Source organism: Coregonus clupeaformis, chromosome 27 (genome assembly GCF_020615455.1).
Source record: "Coregonus clupeaformis isolate EN_2021a chromosome 27, ASM2061545v1, whole genome shotgun sequence".
Classification (NCBI taxonomy): domain Eukaryota; kingdom Metazoa; phylum Chordata; class Actinopteri; order Salmoniformes; family Salmonidae; genus Coregonus; species Coregonus clupeaformis.
In genome coordinates, this window is record NC_059218.1 from 18359820 (window position 1) to 18380220 (window position 20401).

Genomic DNA, 20401 nt, shown 5'->3' on the forward strand with positions numbered 1-20401 from the left:
AAGACCTCAGAAATTTTTTTGTAGACCTCCACAAGTCTGGTTCATCTTTGGGAGCAATTTCCAAACGCCTGAAGGTACCACGTTCATCTGTACAAACAATAGTACGCAAGTATAAACATCATGGGACCATGCAGCTGTCATACTGCTCAGGAAGGAGACGCGTTCTGTCTCCTAGAGATTAATGTAAAACCGCCATAAATGCTCCAAAACCACCATAAAAAAGCCAGACTACGGTTTGCAACTGCACATGGGGACAAAGATCGAACTTTTTGGAGAAATGTCCTCTGGTCTGATGAAACAAAAATAGAACTGTTTGGCCATAATGACCATCGTTATGTTTGGAGGAAAAAGTTGGCGGCTTGCAAGCCGAAGAACACCATCCCAACCGTGAAGCACGGGGGTGGCAGCATCATACTGTGGGGGTGCTTTGCTGCAGGAGGGATTGGTGGTGCACTTCACAAAGTAGATGGCATCATGTGGAAGGAAAATTATGTGGATATATTGAAGCAACATCTCAAGACATCAGTCAGGAAAGTAAAGCTTGGTCGCAAATGGGTATTCCAAATGGACAATGACCCCAAGCATACTTCCAAAGTTGTGGCAAAATGGCTTAAGGACAACAAAGTCAAGGTATTGGAGTGGCCATCACAAAGCCCTGACCTCAATTCTATAGAAAATGTGTGGGCAGAACTGAAAAAGCATGTGCGAGCAAGGAGGCCTACCAACCTGACTCAGTTACACCAGCTCTGTCAGGAGGAATGGGCCAAAATTCACCCAACTTATTGTGGGAAGCTTGTGGAAGGCTACCTGAAACGTTTGACCTAAGTTAAACAATTTAAAGGCAATGCTACCAAATACTAATTGATTGTATGTAAACTTCTGACCCACTGGGAATGTGATGAAAGAAATAACAGCTGAAACAAATCATTCTCTCTACCAATATTCTGACATTTCACATTCTTAAAATAAAGTGTTGATCCTAACTGACCTAAAACAGGGAATTTTTACTAGGATTAAATGTCAGGAACTGTGAAAAACGGAGTTTAAATGTTTTTGGCTAAGGTGTATGTAAACCTTCGACTTTAACTGTAGATGTAGTAAGCTAATGTTAACTAGCTGGCCTGGCGCATTGTTTCCCATGAAAGGAAGTTAGGCTAGCAAGCAAACACTTTAGCCAGGTAGATTAGGACAATAAAAACTAAAAGCGTGTACTCTATGACAGAGTCATGAAAGAGAGGAGGATGGCATTGGATTTTCTGGATGAGTCAACATGTTTTTTCTACTTGCACACACACACACACACACACACACACACACACACACACACACACACACACACACACACACACACACACACACACACACACACACACACACACACACACACACACACACACACACACACAGAGAAATCAGTACCCATGGACAGCCATATCATATTTAGCTTACGTTGATTGGACTAAATCGTTTTTGGTATCTTAGTTGTCACTGTATTAGACTAAGCATACAGTGAGGGAAAAAAGTATTTGATCCACTGCTGATTTTGTACGTTTGCCCACTGACAAAGAAATGATCAGTCTATAATTTTAATGGTAGGTTTATTTGAACAGTGAGAGACAGAATAACAACAAAAAAATCCAGAAAAACGCATGTCAAAAATGTTAGAAATTGATTTGCATTTTAATGAGGGAAATAAGTATTTGACCCCTCTGCAAAACATGACTTAGTACTTGGTGGCAAAACCCTTGTTGGCAATCACAGAGGTCAGACATTTCTTGTAGTTGGCCACCAGGTTTGCACACATCTCAGGAGGGATTTATCCCACTCTTCTTTGCAGATCTTCTCCATGTCATTAAGGTTTCGAGGCTGACGTTTGGCAACTCGAACCTTCAGCTCCCTCCACAGGTTTTCTACGGGATTAAGGTCTGGAGACTGGCTAGGCCACTCCAGGACCTTAATGTGCTTCTTCTTGAGCCACTCCTTTGTTGCCTTGGCCGTGTGTTTTGGGTCATTGTCTTGCTGGAATACCCATCCACGACCCATTTTCAATGCCTGGCTGAGGGAAGGAGGTTCTCACCCAAGATTTGACGGTACATGGCCCCGTCCATCGTCCCTTTGATGCAGTGAAGTTGTCCTGTCCCCTTAGCAGAAAAACACCCCCAAAGCATAATGTTTCCATCTCCATGTTCGATGGTGGGGATGGTGTTCTTGGGGTCATAGGCAGCATTCCTCCTCACCCAGTTCTCCTCTGAATCATTCAGATGTTCATTGATAAACTTCAGACGGGCTTTTATATGTGCTTTCTTGAGCAGGGGGACCTTGCGGGTGCTGCAGGATTTCAGTCCTTCACGACGTAGTGTGTTACCAATTGTTTTCTTGGTGACTATGGTCCCAGCTGCCTTGAGATCATTGACAAGATCCTCCCGTGTAGTTCTGGGCTGATTCCACACCGTTCTCATGATCATTGCAACTCCACGAGGTGAGATCTTACATGGAGCCCCAGGCCGAGGGAGATTGACAGTTATTTTGTGTTTCTTCCATTTGCGAATAATCAAACCAACTGTTGTCACCTTCTCACCAAGCTGCTTGGCGATGGTCTTGTAGCCCATTCCAGCCTTGTGTAGGTCTACAATCTTGTCCCTGACATCCTTGGAGAGCTCTTTGGTCTTGGCCATGGTGGAGAGTTTGGAATCTAATTGATTGATTGCTTCTGTGGACAGGTGTCTTTTATACAGGTAACAAACTGAGATTAGGAGCACTCCCTTTAAGAGTGTGCTCCTAATCTCAGCTCGTTACCTGTATAAAAGACACCTGGGAGCCAGAAATCTTTCTGATTGAGAGGGGGTCAAATACTTATTTCCCTCATTAAAATGCAAATCAATTTATAACATTTTTGACATGCGTTTTTCTGGATTTTTTTGTTGTTATTCTGTCTCTCACTGTTCAAATAAACCTACCATTAAAATTATAGACTGATCATTTCTTTGTTAGTGGGCAAACGTACAAAATCAGCAGGGGATCAAATACTTTTTTACCTCACTGTAGGTGATTTGATGATCTTGAAATATTGAAGTTGAAATGGCGCTGCAATAGTGGAGGCAGCTCCTGTTTTCTTTTTTTCTTGCGGTAATTCTCTGTGGTCCTAAATCAATAGTTGTTTACAGTGCTGTAAAGTACTTAAGTGAAAATACTTTAGTCTTCTTTTGGGGTACATGTACTTTACATTACTATTTATATTTTTGACAACTTTTATTTTTACTTCACTACATTCCTAAAGAAAAATAATGTACTTTATACTCCATACATTTTTTGTGACACCCAAAAGTACTACTACTACTACTTATATTTTGAATGCTTAGCAGGACAGGAAAATAGTCAAATTCACACACTTATCAAGGGAACATCCCTGGTCATCCCTACAGCCTCTGATCTGGAGTACACACTAAACATAAATGCTTCGTTTGTGAATTATGTCTGAGTGTTGGAGTGTGCCCCTGGCTATCTGTAAATTAAAAAAACAAGAAAATTGTTCTGTCTAGTTTGCTTAATATAAGCAATTTGAAATTATTTATACATTTACTTAAAACCAAATACCTTTAGAATTTTACACAAGCAGTATTTTACTAGGTGACTTTCACTTTTATTTGAGTAATTTTCTATAAAGGAATCTTTTACTTTTTCCACCACTTGTTGTTTAGTAGTCTGAAAATGTCGGAAACTTGTTTGACCATGCTGTAGTAGGTCATGTAACTGTTTGTTTGTGGACTTCACCGGAGAGATGTTGCTCTCCGGTTTTGTGATGAAACAAAGGTGTTGTTGAATCTATTCTGCCACTGTGTCTTCTTATTGTCTCGGCCTTAGGCTTATATACCATGGTGGCATGGGATATGAACTAACAGGTTATAGAGTAAACAACGCAATTATCACAACACATACAGCAGGTTGTAATATGAGTTTTTTTCCTGGCTTGGCTTCCCCAGTGATTATACCCACGCACCACTAGTGTTTATAACATAAAGAAGTGACATTTCATTACCAAAGCCGGGCAGAGTGGGTGGACACCCTAGTTATTGTAATAAACCTAAGGCCAGGATTCAATCCAATGTGTGTTATAGAGCAGTCCACTGGACAGCCGACAATGCTTAAAAGGATGTTGGCTCAAGCGAAAATGACCTTCAGAAAGCACAATGTTGATTGAATCCCAGCCTAAGGTTTATTACAACGTCATTTTCAGACCAAAGAAAACAAGGGAATTTCACTGCATATTTATTTCAAAACATGATAGAGTATATACATTTGCAAATCATGTTGAGGAAAAAAAAGAACATAAATCAGCAGAAATATACATCAAACAGTGATAAGCAGCATAATAATCATCATACTATTCACCTGCTTAACATTCAAAATGTATAGTGTTGTAAAACATAGCTAAATCAATAAAATGTGATTATAGAGAATGTATAAAGAACATTCATGGCTTAATTCAATTAAATTAATTATAAATGCCTCTCACTGTATGTATAATAATATTTTCAGGATAAAATCCTCATTCAACTATTTTTAATAGTTACGTTTTACTCTAACCAAAAATATAATAATTGCAGTATGAGAACTAGGAAGGATCTCTTAGATTTCAAAGGTATGTTTCTTCCTAATAAGGAAAGGCAGATTATGTAAAAACAGCAGCTCAAAATAAAATCGATAAATCGTCAGATTAATGTCTCAGTACGTCTGACAAATAGATACCGTTTTACTCAATTCAGTAGTGTTTATTTTTCTCCAAAGGAATACATATCTAAAGACAGTAGCTTGTGAGAGATACACACATCACACATCAGGATAAACTTAAATACTAGCACTAGGCTGGATTCTCCAAAGGGACAAAGACAGATCTTCAAATTCATGTCACGCACACCTGCAGGTGCACACACATGCACCCACACACTGATGTGTATAGATATCTCTTTTAGACGATTACTGTAGTGACATCCGTCTGCATATTTTTTGCGTTCCAGATATTGAATTAGGCATACACCTCACTACATTGGGGAACTGTGTGTGCGTGTGCCCAGAGTGTGTGTGTGCACGCGCAGACAGCGTGTGTGTGTGTGTGTGTGTGTATATGTCAGATCAGTTCAGTGTGTGTCAGTTCATCATCTCCAAGCTGCAGCTCCTGCTATTGTGTGTGATGAGTTTAAATGCTATAACAATGTTGGGAGCACCTCTGCCACGTGCCTGGTGTCTCCCACACTTTAGGTAGAGGAGACTGGAGAGCTTACTATAGTTAGGTACTGTCATGTAAAAACACTGTAAATTTCATTAAACAACACTATGACAGTTCTACACACTGTTCCTCATAGTTTACCTTTTTTATTATTACCTATTTTGTGTGTGTATGTGCGTGTGTTTCTTGGTAGTAGGCTAAGGGTTAGTTGTTAGTTAGTCTGACTTGGCCTACAGCACCACTGGAGTGGGAGTTTAAGGGTTAACAGCACACGTAAATACTCTAATCACTTCAATACATTTTCTGATCAATAGATTTAGGTAAAAAACATCCACCTGATAGGAAAGTGCCATTCTGCTTGTTCGTGTGTGTGTGTTGATCTTACCCATGTGACAGCCAGTGATGTTTTGACCATCCCTCATACATTCTCCTTCATTCATCTGCAGATAGCCATTTCTTAATTCATGTCACTGCTCTAGTGTGACACAATAACCTTTTCAGTGCCATTCAGTAAAATGACATATTGGCTACGTCCCAATATCAACACATACCACAATGCATACCACTCTGAATGCAATCCCCAATACCTTGCTTCATTCTAGGTAGTATGCTCGAGTGGGTATTGGAACAGAGCCTAGGTATGGGTAAACCAAATGTTTGTGACGTCATATGGCAGACGTCATAACTGACTGTTTTTCACAACATGTTGTCAACATTAGAATAACTAGACAGAGCTTGTTTCTCTCTGGTTCCACAGTAGGCCTATGTACTTAACACACCTTCAATGTGCAAGGAAAAACACAAGAAAATAATGAAAAGAGAGAGATATTATAAATATAAAATAAACAACATCTTCATGTCACACAAAGCATTCTGGCTACCGAGGGGAATTACTAGAGGGGCGGGGCCTAATAGTCCAGGTTAGGAAGAGTGTCTCTCATTGGTTTGTGGTTCAGTTGCGGTTAACTTTTGGACTCTTTTGTGGATTAGTCCCTAGGTTACTGTAGTTAGTTCCTCTGTTTCTACCTAAATAACAGTATCTGCCCTCTTGTGGCAGGACCTCCAGACCTCTAGAACCCCTCTACCTTGGACAATGCTTGCTTGTCCCCCTCCCCCTTATCCCTCTCTGCCTTGCACCTCTTCTCCTCTTGCACCACTGTCCCTTGTCCCCCTCCCCCTTATCCCTCTCTGCCTTGCACCTCTTCTCCTCTTGCACCACTGTCCCTTGTCCCCCTCCCCCTTATCCCTCTCTGCCTTGCACCTCTTCTCCTCTTGCACCACTGTCCCTTGTCCCCCTCCCCCTTATCCCTCTCTGCCTTGCACCTCTTCTCCTCTTGCACCACTGTCCCTTGTCCCCTTTCCCTTATTCCCATCTCCTCTTGCACCCCTAGCCCTGGCCTGCACCCCTCCCCTCTCGAACCCTTATCCCCCTCACCCTTTTTACCTCTCTCCCTTGTACCCTTCTCCTCTAGCACCTCTTGTTCCCTTATCATCTTGTCCCTCTTCCCCCTCCATTCAGCCTGGTGGTCTGACTTTAGTTACAGTAGTTTGTTAGTTCCCCTGTAGTCCTTAGTCATGTCTGCTCTCTGTCCAATCATCCCCTGGCTGGATTAGTCCACTGGAGTCTTCTGTACGACCTCCTCCACTGTAAGGGTCCATCCATTCCTCCCATGTTTAGGCTAGTTCATGCCCAGCCTTGTGATCCTCTGCTGGGGCTCCAGTTCATCCATTCCTCCCTCCCCTGGTTAGGTGAACTCAGCGTCCAGCTCCTCAGTGCTGCGGCCCAGTGTTGCGCTGGTCCTTGTGGTGGTCTGCGTGGTGGTCCTACTTGAGGTGGAGTGGACTTTGCCGATCTCCTCCAGGGCGCTGGCCAGAGAGTCCAGGTCCCCTGTGTCCTGGTGCTGGGCCTCCCATAGGCTGAGGATCACCGCCGATGGGCTCTCCTGACGCGCAAAGTAACACAGGTTCCTAGAGAGAGGGGTGAGGGAAGTGGGGGGGGGGGGCAGAGAGAGAGAGATAGGGACAGAGAGGACACTGTTCATATAGAATACTGGGGCTTGATGAGTAGTTGACCAGATGATTCAGATATGCTTGTACTGGAATAGATCCAACAAGAGGTACTGGCTGCGGTTACTCGGGAAGAGGTTTGGGAGACACTGGACAAAAAGTATGAGGGAGAAATGAGTGGATGATGAAAAGGAAGAAGGAAACAAATACATGTATATTGCATCGCTTAACTCATTATGCTGAATATCAAAGTCAAAATCCTGAATATCAAATTCAGCATCAACTTCCTACTCCCTCACTGCTATCCCACCACCTCAGCTGTTCACCAGAGGGCACTGTTTCATCACAGTATACCTCTCCCTCTCCCTCTCCCTCTCCCTCTCCCTCTCTCTCTCCCTCTCTCTCTCCCTCTCTCTCTCCCTCTCCCTCTCTCTCTCCCTCTCCCTCTCTCCCTCTCTCTCTCTCCCTCTCTCTCTCCCTCTCTCTCTCCCTCTCTCTCTCCCTCTCTCCCCTTCTCCTCTCAGGCGTGGTGATGATGCTCCCACACACCCAGAGATTTAATAGCAAAAATCTGCTTAACAAGGTAGAGACATTCTCATTACATGCTGCTGGCGGCTTCCACTGGGTAGAAAATGATTCCCAAATCCTTCTCCCATTCCCGAAATACCTCATGTTGTTTACTGGCACAGTTTTCTGGTTTATGTCACGCAGCTTATGTCACCCTTTTACTCAGTAAACTCCCCCCTCCCCTTTCCCCACTCCTAAAAGATAGATGGAAGATCAGAGAGAGGGAGGGGGAGGGGAGGGGGGGGGGTGCGGGACAGAGAGATAAAGTGATGGTGGAAAGGGTTGGCTATGTGGAAACAAGACAACAGGACTGTGTTTACACAGGCAGCCCAATGGTCAAAAGATCTGATCGGATTGGTGAAAATACCAGTTAGTGACAAAAATATCAGAATAGGGCTGCCTGGTAAACGCAGCCAAGATGGCTGAAACATAGCCCTCTATTATTGACTGTTTCTTCTTCTGCTGAGGGAATAGAGATCACCCATTATCAAACTGCTAAAATCCCCAACATCCTAAGCATATAGCGCTCTGGCAGCTATCCCAGAAATACTTCTACAGGAGGGAGGGATGGAGGGAATGAAGGAGGGAGAGAGGGACGTATGTGGAGAGGACAGTTAATGAGGACAGCAGGTAACACTTTATTTGGATAGTCCATCTGAAGATGCTCTAGAGACTATCAGTAACATTTCACCTAACTATCTACTAACCCTAACCGTATCACTAACCTTAACCCTTATCCTAACCCTAAACTTAACCCTTACCCTTACCCTTAACCTAACCCTCACCTTAACCCTTGCCCTAACCCTTATTCTAAACCTAAACCTAACTGTAACCTTAGCAAGCAGTTGCTTATCAACAGATAAGCAACTAAAGTGTAACCGGACACATTGTTTCCTCATAATATTATCATCATATTATACTCGTTCTCTCATTTTCTCTCTTACAGCTCCAGCCTGAGCAACCAGTGGCCTGAGACCTTCCTGCAGTTGACCCAAATACACAATCTCCTCCAGCTATTGTGTGTGTGTGTCTCTCAGTGTGTGTATGTGTGTGTGCGTGTGTGTACAGATATATAATGAGATCAGCCGTGTGTGTCTGTGGCCTGGTCTCTGGTAGGGCTGCTTGGTGATAGCAGATAAGGATTGGCATAAATGCGGAAGACACATTTGAATGCATTCAGTTGTACAACTGACTAGGTATCCCCCTTTCCCTTCCCAACAGTGGTGAAGATTCAGATTAAAAAGCCAACCAGTATGCAAATGAACTGGGCACAGCCATGGGGACAATTGATAGACAGAGTTGAATCAGTCAAGGTTGATAATTTCTGTAATTTGGTCATTTCATAATGAGTCATTTGCAATCATATTGACCAAGCCAATAGAGCAAACAAAGTTAAGACACATTTCTGTAGCGTGCAGTATCATTATTAATCAATACAACTTCTAGACTACCTAAATTAAATTGACTTAAATGGGTGGTACTCAAAATGCTAGTCAAATTTAAACATGGTGAACATTGCACGGGCCAGTATAACAGTTGTACTAGAAATTAAGGACGGGGACCCAGGGTTTCTTTGTGTATAGTACCAGAAAGAGTTTATGTGTGTGAATGTGTGTGTGTGTCCCCAGAAGTCCCCACAAGAATAGTAAACAAACCTAAATTTGACCAACTGGGGACATTTTGTTAGTCCCCACAATGTAAAATGCTATTTCTAGGGGGTTTAGGGTTAAGGTTAGAATTAGTGTTAGGGTTAGAATTACGTTAAGGGTTAGGGTTAGGAGCTAGGGTTAGTTTTAGGGTTTGGAGCTAGGGTTAGGTTTAGGGTTAGGTTTTTGGGTTAGGTTTAGGGTAAGAGTACGGGTTAGGGTTAGGTTTAGGGTTAGGGGTTAGGGAAAATAGGATTTTGAATGGGACTGAATTGTGTGTCCCCACAAGGTGTGTGTGTGTGTGTGTCTTTGAGTGATTGTGTGTGTGTGTGTGTGTGTGTGTGTGTGTGTGTGTGTGTGTGTGTGTGCGCAAGTGCATGCAAATGGTATCTCACCTGTCTATGCAGAGTTTCTGTGCAAGCAGCTGCCAGTCCTTGCCCTTGGCGTTGGCTGTGTCGAAGGTGGCACAGATCCTCTGGCGGATGGACAGTGGGATCTTGAAGGCGCTGGACCCCATCTGTGATGTGATGGTACAGTCCGACTGAGTGAAGAAGGGGACTACCTCCTTTTCACTCTGGAGGAAGAAACCATTACAGGATTTAAAAAAGAGGGGTGTCAGGGTGGTAAAATATTTTCACTCACAGTTAAATAGATAATTTCAAGTCTTATAATTCACAATTCAATGCATTTCTACAGATAACAGCGGATTATACGTCTTCAAAGAGTTAAACCGATGCAATCTACAAGTCAAGAGCCCCTGAGAGCTTCATTAAGAAAAGCTCTTCAGTCAAATCCGGAGACATTCACTCTAATGAGAGAGCCAATTAGTATAACAGCATCACCTCCATTTGGGGTTTACACACACACTAGCATTAATTTATACACACACATGGACATATACACACTTATGAAGACGGACACTCACAAACACAGGGCCACATGTGCGCGTCCACACACACACATACACACACATACACACACACACACACACACACACACACACTTCCTCCCACACACACTCCTCCCCTTACCTCGACCACGGAGGTGTAGACCTGGAGGATCTGCTCCTGACCTTTGACCTGGCGCACACTGATCTTACAGGACAGCTGGGAGGAGGCGGGGCTGTAGCGCTCCAATGAGAAGGCACACTGCAGGGGGTGCTGGTTACTAGCCCACACCTGAGAGAACGAGAACTCCTGGAGGAAGAGAGAGACGGAGAGAGAGAGGAAGGGAGGGGGGAGGGAGGTAGAGAGAGTGAGAGAGAGAGAAAGAGAGGGGAGAGAGAGAGAGAGAGAGAGCGAGATCAATATATTAAATAAACTTTAGTCGACTGGTCGATTGTTTGGTCGATAGGCTGGTCGAGCAGTGGTGCCATATATATATATATAAAATGTATGGTCCAAGAGACACCTGTCTGATTCATGCCTGTCTCAGTGGACTAATCCATTGCAGAAGCCACACCAGCATCACCAGTAGCACATTTACCGTTAATTCCCATAATTTCTAATCTACAATGTTTGTTTGGTTAAAGTAATTTCTGTTAATGCATTCAATATATTATTATTACAGTCTTACCGTTGTCATTGTAGGAGTGGACACATTGTTTGCAGAGCGCACAACCAGAATATTTCATACAATGTTGCAAGTTTGCTAGCACGATCGGACTGGACCAAGTTAATAGTTGATACAATGTATGTTTCAAGTTCCTTGCAGACAGGCCATGCGTAGCTGTCACGCTCTGGCTCCGGGACTGTGTAGTTTGAGCCAGGGTGTATTCATTTGGTTGTGTTGGGTATAGGGTGTGTTCATTTGGTTGTGTTTGGTTTTGGTTGTAGTGTCTTGTCTCGTCATGTGACTCCCAATCGGAGGTAATGAGTGTCAGCTGTCGGCTCGTTATCTCTGATTGGGAGCCATATTTAAACTGTCAGTGTTCACCTTAGGGTTGTGGGTTTTTGTTCCATGTTTCAGTCTGTGTACTGAGGACTTCACTATCCGTCATTGTTTATTGTTTTCTCGTTCGTGCACTTTAACTTTAATAAAGTCATGTTCGCTACAAACGCTGCGCTTTGGTCCACTCCTTCCGTAGACGGCCGTGACAGAAAAACCCACCACAAAAGGACCAAGCAGCGTATACAGGAACACCCGCAGGAGAGATCGCTGGTGGATGTCCTCCTCGGCTGGGGACATATTACGCAGGAGGAGGCCGTCCGGTACCGGAGGGCGATGAAGGGGGAGAACCTGGCAGGAGAGGAGCAACGGCGTCAGCAGGGCCATCGTCGGAAGGACGAGAGGCACCCCCAATAATTTTTTAGGGGGGGGCACACGGCATGGGCGACTGGGCAGCAGGAGGCTGTCACAGGGAGATGTGGAGAGAAGGCTATCGGATTACGGGAGCCATTGGCGAGTAGAGGGAGGGAAGTTGTTGTGGCACGGCGTGAGAGACTGATGTGTGTTACCAGTCCGGTCCGGCCCGTTCCTGATCCCCAGTTAAGGCCAGTGGTGTGTGTTCCCGGTACGGACCGGCCTGTTCCTACTCCACGCACCAAGCCCACGGTGTGCGTCGCCAGTCCAGCCCGGCCTGTTCCTGCTCCACGCACTAAACCTACAGTGTGCGTCGCCAGCCCAGCCCGGCCGATTCCTGCTCCACGCACTAAACCTACGGTGTGCGTCGCCAGCCCAGCCCGGCCTGTTCCTGCTCCACGCACCAAGCCTACGGTGTGCGTCGACAGCCCTGCCCGGCCTGTTCCTGCTCCACGCACTAAACCTACGGTGTGTGTCGCCAGCCCAGCCCGGCCTGTTCCTGCTCCACGCACTAAACCTACGGTGTGCATCGCCAGCCCTGCCCGGCCTGTTCCTGCTCTACGCACCAAGCCTACGGTGTGCGTCGACAGCCCTGCCCGGCCTGTTCCTGCTCTACGCACCAAGTCTACGGTGTGCGTCGCCAGCCCGGTCCGGCCTGTTCCTGCTCTACGCACCAAGCCTACGGTGTGCGTCGACAGCCCTGCCCGGCCTGTTCCTGCTCTACGCACCAAGTCTACGGTGTGCGTCGCCAGCCCGGTCCGGCCTGTTCCTGCTCTACGCACCAAGCCTACGGTGTGCGTCGACAGCCCTGCCCGGCCTGTTCCTGCTCTACGCACCAAGTCTACGGGGTGCGTTGCCAGCCCAGCCCGGCCTGTCCCTGCTCTACGCACAAAGCCTACGGTGTGCGTCGCCAGCCCAGCCCGGCCTGTTCCTGCTCCACGCACAGAACCTACGGTGTGTGTCGCCAGCCCGACCCGGCCTGTTCCTGCCACTCGCACCAAACCAGGGGTGCGAGTCGCCAGCCTGGTCCAGCCCGTTCCTGCTACTCGCACCAAGCCAGGGGTACGAGTCGTCGGCCTGGTCCAGCCCGTTCCTGCTACTCGCACCAAGCCAAGGGTGCGAGTCGTCAGCCTGGTTCAGCTCGTCCCTGCTACTCGCACCAAGCCAAGGGTGCGAGCCGTCAGCCTGATCCAGCCCATTCCTGCTACTCGCACCAAGCCAGGGATGCGAGTCTTCAGCCTGGTGAGGCCTGTTCCGGCTCCACGCACCAGGCAAAGGGTGCGTATCGTCTGCCAGGTTCGGTCCATTCCTACCTCACGCGCCAAGCCAGGGGTGCGCGTCGGAGGTCCTGATCCAGCAAGCGGGGTCAGATCGGACCGGGGGCACTACGGGGGGAGTGAAGTGGGGTGGTGGTCAAGCCCGGAGCCGCCTCCGAGGAGCAACACCCACCCAGCCCTCCCCTATTTTGGGGTGTAGGCGCGGTCGGAGTCCGCGCCTTTAGGGGGGGGTACTGTCACGCTCTGGCTCCGGGACTGTGTAGTTTGAGCCAGGGTGTATTCATTTGGTTGTGTTGGGTATAGGGTGTGTTCATTTGGTTGTGTTTGGTTTTGGTTGTAGTGTCTTGTCTCGTCATGTGACTCCCAATCGGAGGTAACGAGTGTCAGCTGTCGGCTCGTTATCTCTGATTGGGAGCCATATTTAAACTGTCAGTGTTCACCTTAGGGTTGTGGGTTTTTGTTCCATGTTTCAGTCTGTGTACTGAGGACTTCACTATCCGTCATTGTTTATTGTTTTCTCGTTCGTGCACTTTAACTTTAATAAAGTCATGTTCGCTACAAACGCTGCGCTTTGGTCCACTCCTTCCGTAGACGGCCGTGACAGTAGCCAATGTGATTTATAGGATATTTATTTTTATCAGGATATTTTCTACCTGCATCCTTTTAGATTTGTATCATTTTCATTTAGATAGAATTTTGATTAACCACATGACATTGATTTTGAGATATGAAGACTTCATTATAAATTAAATGAAATTGTTACATGAAAATGTGCATATGAAAATCATAAGTAGATCAGTAGAAATGGTATGATAACTTGGCACTCCAAATGGAAAAGGTTGCCGACCATTGTTGTAGCCTATTACCGGCATCGATTAGGAGCATAATGGCAGAATCTGCGAAGACCAGCAACAGCGGGCAGTGGGAGGAGGTGGCTCGGGAACAGGTTTTTTTCTTCTGGTTAGGCTATATTGATCTCTGGCTCCCTCTTTAGTAATTTGTGTGTCTTCATTTTTAATCGCAGTGCTTAAAGCATCAGAAAAGCTCAGTAGCCTATATATAGTTGATTTTATTCAAACATAGGGTGTGTCTATATATAGAAAAATACACGTTTATAAATGTCTACCAATCGATTGGTCGAAAGAACAGACGACTCTCGGTTGACCAAGATTTTTTTTAGTCAGGGACAGCCCTAAACTATATACCTAATCTAGCACTGGTCCCGTATTCACAAAGAGTCTCAGAGTACTGATATAGAATCAATTTGGCCTTTTAGATCCTAATAAATAAAATTACATGAACGGGGGGGGGACCTGATCCTACATCAGCATTTTTGAGGCACATTTTGAATACAGGCCCTGGATGACAACATTTGCTAAACACAATGCCTCAATGCAAGCTAATTGTATTGCCCTCTTTCCTATATTTCACCTTTTAACTACTAGTTAAAGGTCCAAAAATAGCTTCTTAGCAAAGAGTGATTTCTTAAGCAAGAATTTTGCTAGGACTGTCTAGGAGTGGTCTGAGTGGGGATGGGAAAACTGAAAACTAGCTGTTATTGGCAGAGAGGTTTGGACCTCTCTTTCTTATTGGTCTTTCTTATTGGACTGCCTGTCACCAGGCAGGCCAAAACTTTATCCCACCAAAACAGTCTGAAATTTCAGGCGGTCTTTTCAAACAGCTCTTACACTAAAAGGGCATTATCATAATTTTCACAATTTCACAGTATTATTCCAACCTCATAATGTGGAAATATATAAAAAACACAGGAAAATCACATTATTGACAGCACTGGGTCTTTAAGACCAGACCAGGTCAATGATCTCTTTAGCCACTCAACGACCTCAGCTAATCATTGAAGGGATTACAATCAGCAGCCTCTTGGGGATGGGGTTGTGTATCCATGAGCAAACTGAATTAACATTCCAGTCTTCAAAGTCAATTCAGTTCCTACATATTGTGTAGTTTCAATGACAAACAAACAGCAAGTCAATACATTTTGTTGTGTGTATGTTTGTGTGTGTGTGTGTGTGTGTGTGTGTGTGTGTGTGTGTGTGTGTGTGTGTGTGTGTGTGTGTGTGTGTGTGTGTGTGTGTGTGTGTGTGTGTGTGGAGAAGATAGTTCTGGTCCCCTGCTGCTGTCCCTGCTCTTTGATGTGACCACAGAGGAAGAAGAAGGGATCGTTAATGGAGGAGAGGAATCTGATGAAGGGATTGTGGTGGAAGGGAGGTTTCTCTAATGATGGGGTTCCACGCACACCCACACTCCCTCTCTAACCCCCCCTCCCTTTCCCACACACACTCCTCCATCCCCTACCTGGCAGGTGGTGAAAGGCTTGATGCTCCAGAGGAACTGGGGGACGTCCTGGATGGAGAGTTGCAGGCTGAGGGAGTTCCCCCTGAACAGCAGCGTCTTGGGCTCCTCCAGGAGACGACCACCCCTCACCCGCTCGGCCGACGCCACCTCCTGATAGGGTGGAGAGGGGAGGGGACGGGAAGGGGTGGAGGAGGAGAAGAGGGGGGAAGGATGAGAGACGAAGGGAGGTGGGAAGGGGGGAAGGGAAGAGGGAGAGTGGGGAAGGAGGTGGGAGGTAGGAGGCGGAGAGAGAGTGGGGGAGAAGTTGGCAAGATGGAAAGAGGGAGAGAGAGTGTGATAGAGAAGGGAGATGAGGGAAGGAGAGAAAGGTGAGATTAAAGGATGAGAATTACATTGAATCCGGGTGTGTTTACAGCGTTGAAGAACAGTATACACGGATTACAGAACATAGAAAATCAATATTACTCAGTCACAACCCCTCTCCTCCATCTGTCAGTGAGTTTTTAGGAGATAGACGATATGGTTCAAGAGAAAATAGCCTAATTAATGAAAAAAAGTGTCTAATCAACAATGGGATTCTTTTCAATTAACTCTGCAACTCATCCAACTATTGACTTTTTTTCACAACTGCCAACAGTTTGCCGCCAAAACATTGACAACAAATACATATTGACATGGTAAAATAAAATAAAAGTGTGTAAATAAATGTAAAGGATATTTCATGCTGAAACACTCATATTAAACACCAATGGTATTCACTAAGTTTATGGTTTATATTTAGGATAATGTTTTACAGCTTTGTCATTCTATGTTTCATTTTAAAATCATCTTATTTAATTATTTCATATATTTTACATGTGATAAGGCCACACAGAGGGCCAGAGACACCTGTGATAATCTGAAGTACCCAAAAGGGCCACTAGATGTATTGTGACAGATTACATAACATCCTTGAAAGATACGAAATTCTGGTAGTTTACTGGTAAACTTAAAAGGTTTCCAGTAATATACTGTGGCAAAGAAAGGGGCAGAGTGTTAAATGGCAGATATGTGAGAGCAGAACTAATAAACGGGCTCTGCCCTCTCACTAAAATGGCCACCCCGACAGGAACGACAGATCACAAAATGGCAGTCCGCCAAAAACTACAATCCCCAGAAGCAAGGGGAACGCTCGCAAGGTGGGGCCGACCCACATATAAGGGGTCAACCCTATTTTCTGTTGCAATTGTAATAGACCGGAACATATTGCGGCCTACTGCCCTGTGAAAGAAGAGCCAATGCAATGTAACCTCGGTGGAAAAGAAGAAACTGATATATGGTACGCATGTCCTGTGGTAACCACTGTACTTGAAAGACCAAGAAATGAACATATGTGCATGGTGAAGGTTGAAGGGAAAGAGGTTGGAGCCCTGCTTGATTCCGGCAGTATGTTAACCTTGATCGTTGCAGACCTCGTGCCGACTCATAAACTGGATAAGTCAGGATGTCAGTGTTACGTGCATTCATGGGGATACCCGTCCGTATCCAACAGCCTTAGTGAGCATACAAACTGAGGAGGGGTTGCTGGATTATGAGGTTTGCGTGGTCCCAAAGATGATGTAATACTGGGTAGATACTTTCCTAACTTTGCGAGGTTAGGCCAAAAGAATGGCATATTTGAGAAGCAAACCCCCCTGACCAAGCAGGAAGTAGCATCTAGCCCTCAACCAAAGCCAAGAAAATAGAAGGTTTCCCAGGGGCCAACCTCACAGGTGCTAGTAGGGGAGGATGAGGAAGGGGCAGACCCCGTCAATAATGAGCAGCCCGGTACTAGTTGGGCCGGGGATCGATCTGGATTCAGAGGGCGACTATCTAGAACCAACAGACCTGGCAGGGTCCCTGACTAATTTCGGGACGGCCCAGACCCAGGATCCAAACCTGCAGCAAGCCAGAGCAGATGTGCAGGTCGTGGATGGTACCCCCATAAATGACGGGACGATGCCTAATAGTTTCCCCCACTTCATCAGTCTCAAAAATAGGGGTTGATGTGGTGGAACAGTTGTTGGTCCCCACCCAGTACCGAAAAACAGTACTGGACCTAGCTAATGGGCATATTCTGGGGGGACACCTTGGTATCGATAAAACCCGAGACAGGATTGTGAGGTTTTACTGGCCAGGTATTCAGGCTGAGGTGACTCAACATTGTGGAGAATGCCCCGAGCGCCAGTTAACAGCTCCCCGACCAGCTGTTAGAAGCCCATTAGTGCCACTCCACATAATCAAAACGCCATTTGAGAGGATAGCAATGGATATAGTGGGCCCACTACCCAAATCTGCCAGAGGGCACTAATACATTCTGGTCATCCTAGATTATGCCGCTCGCTACCCAGAAGCCATTCCCCTTCGGACGATGGTTTCCAAAAATATTGCAAAGGAGTTAGTGCTCCTGTTCACCAGGGTAGGGATTCCAAAGGAAATCCTTACTGACCAGGGGACCCCCTTTATGTCCCGCCTTATGGCGGACCTTTGTAAGTTGTGGCAGGTGAAACAGTTGAGGACATCGGTTTACCATCCTCAGACGGATGGGCTGGTTGAGAGATTCAACCGCACCCTGAAGTCAATACTCAGGAAGGTAATCGATAAGGATGGGAAAAACTGGGATTTCATGTTACCGTATCTGATGTTTGCCATTAGAGAGGTTCCCCAAGCCTCACTGGGGTTTTCACCCTTTGAGCTAGTATATGAGAGGCACCCCCGGGGAATCTTAAGACATCGCCCGGGAAACCTGGGAGCACCAGGCCACCCCTTATATTGTGTTATAGAGCACGTCACGGCAATGCAAGACAGGATAGCCACAGTCACGCCCATCGTCAGAGAGCACATGAGGCAAGCACAAGAGGACCAGCGGCACACTTATAACCGGCAGGATACCCTGAGGGAATTTCAACCGGGAGATAAGGTGTTAGTGCTGGTCCCCACGGTAGAGTGTAAACTACTAGCCACATGGAAAGGACCCTATGAAGTGCTGGAGAAAATAGGATAAGTTATCGGATCCGACAGCCAGGTCGTCGGCCCCCGGAATAGATCTATCACATACAGTTGAAGTCGGAAGTTTACATACACCTTAGCTAAATACATTTAAACTCAGTTTTTCACAATTTCTGACATTTAATTCCTGACATTCCAGTTTCAACTGTTCTGCCTGCGGTTACGAAACCCCTACCTGTCCCAGACCTGCTGTTTTCAACTCTTAATGATCGGCTATGAAAAGCCAACTGAGAGACCTGAGCCCTAGGACCATACGTCGGGACTACCGGCCGTGGTGACTCCTTGCTGTCCCCAGTCCGCCTGGCCTTGCTGCTATTCCTGTCACGAGTTGCTAAGCCAGAACCCAGAAGCAGACCAGGACAAGGTAAGTTGAAACGAAGGTGAGTGTTTATTTACAAATTCAAGAGTGATGCTGAATAATCCAGGGAACAGAGCGGGCGGCGTTGATTAGTTGTTGGGGGTGCAGTGGTTGATCCCATCCTGGGTCGGCAGCCGCCGACCACCAGGCAGAGGTTGGATGAAGGTTCCGGACGGGTGACTGCAGATGGAACAAAACGGGGGTAAGTAAGCAACAAACCAACAAGGTGCAAAAACAACAAAACTAACGCTAGGCTCTAAGACTGATACTCTGGTAAACCTACTGTTCATGGCTAACGATCCGGCAGGGAATGGATGTTAGGCCAGAGCCTAAGAAGGGTGATGATCAGGACCAGGTGTGCAGATTGCTGATGGGATGCAGGTGCGGAAATCAAGAGAGCTCCCCGGAGCGTTCCCGAACCCTCGGGAAACTGGAGATCACGAACAGAAAAACTAGTCCACAGACAGGACCCGACTCAGACTGCCGGGATCGTTACAGTACCCCCCTCCGACGAGACGCCACCGGGCGGACTCCCGGAGCGCCAGGATGGAGGCGGTAGAAGTCACGGATGAGGTCAGCATCTAGGATCTGTCGCCGCGAATCCAACTCCTCTCTTCAGGACCATACCCCTCCCAGTCCACGAGATACTGGAAACCCCGGCCCCGCCGTCTGGAATCCATGATGCGTCGCACCGTGTAGGCAGGACCACCTCCGATCATCCGAGGAGGAGGAGGAGGAGGCGGAGGAGGCAACAGAGGACTGAGGAAAACAGGCTTGAGGCAGGAGACATGAAAGGTGGGATGGACTCTGAGCGTCCTCGGTAGTTTGAGTCGAACTGCCACTGGATTGATCACCTTCTCCACCACAAACGGACCAATGAACCCCGGTAACAACTTCCTAGACTCAGTCCGTAACGGAAGATCCCGTGTGGCCAACCAGACCCTATCTCCGATGGTATAGGTGGGAGCGGGGATCCGGCGACGATTCGCCTGGAGCTGATACCGGTCCGAAACTCTAAGGAGTGCCTTTCTGGCCCGATGCCAGGTCCGGTGGCAACGACGAATATGGGCCTGAACAGAAGGCACTGAGAGCTCCTTCTCCTGAGAAGGGAACAGGGGAGGTTGGTAGCCATACAGGCACTGGAAGGGAGACATCCCAGTGGCAGATGTAGGGAGAGTATTGTGGGCATACTCAACCCAAGGCAACTGAGAGACCCAGGAGGTGGGGTTGGAAGAGGCCAGGCAGCGTAGCGTGGATTCCATCTTCTGGTTGGCTCTCTCCGCCTGACCATTGGATTGGGGGTGAAAACCAGATGTGAGACTGACTGTAGCTCCAATGGCCAAACAGAAGGACTTCCAGACAGCAGAGGTAAACTGAGGGCCACGGTCGGAAACGATATCACTGGGCAAACCGTGGACCCTGAAAACCTCCCTAACCAGGATCTCGGACGTCTCCGAGGCAGAGGGAAGCTTGGCAATTGGCACAAAGTGGGCGAACTTGCTGAATCTGTCCACGATAGTCAGAACGACCGTGTTCCCCTCAGAAGCGGGCAACCCAGTGACGAAGTCCAGGGCCAGATGCGACCATGGTCGCCGGGGAATAGGAAGGGGGTGAAGTAGTCCAGAGCTGGGCCGATTGGTACTCTTATTCTGCGCACACACTGGACAGGCAGCAACAA

General features: G+C 46.7%; 1 protein-coding gene across 6 annotated transcripts in view; it reads right to left on the reverse strand.

The window, feature by feature from the left end:
* Positions 1-6247: 6247 nt before the first annotated feature.
* Positions 6248-20401, reverse strand: part of LOC121541592 (netrin receptor UNC5D-like) — a 353223-nt gene continuing 339069 nt past the window's right edge. For all 6 annotated transcript variants that reach the window (XM_041850722.2, XM_041850721.2, XM_041850720.2 and 3 more), the window contains 4 exons: positions 15339-15488; positions 10476-10640; positions 9840-10018; positions 6248-7192 (listed from right to left, as the gene is read on the reverse strand). In XM_041850722.2, coding sequence (XP_041706656.1) covers positions 6970-7192; positions 9840-10018; positions 10476-10640; positions 15339-15488 — 717 coding nt within the window. In that variant the 3' untranslated portion in view covers positions 6248-6969. The remainder of the gene's footprint in view (positions 7193-9839; positions 10019-10475; positions 10641-15338; positions 15489-20401) is intronic.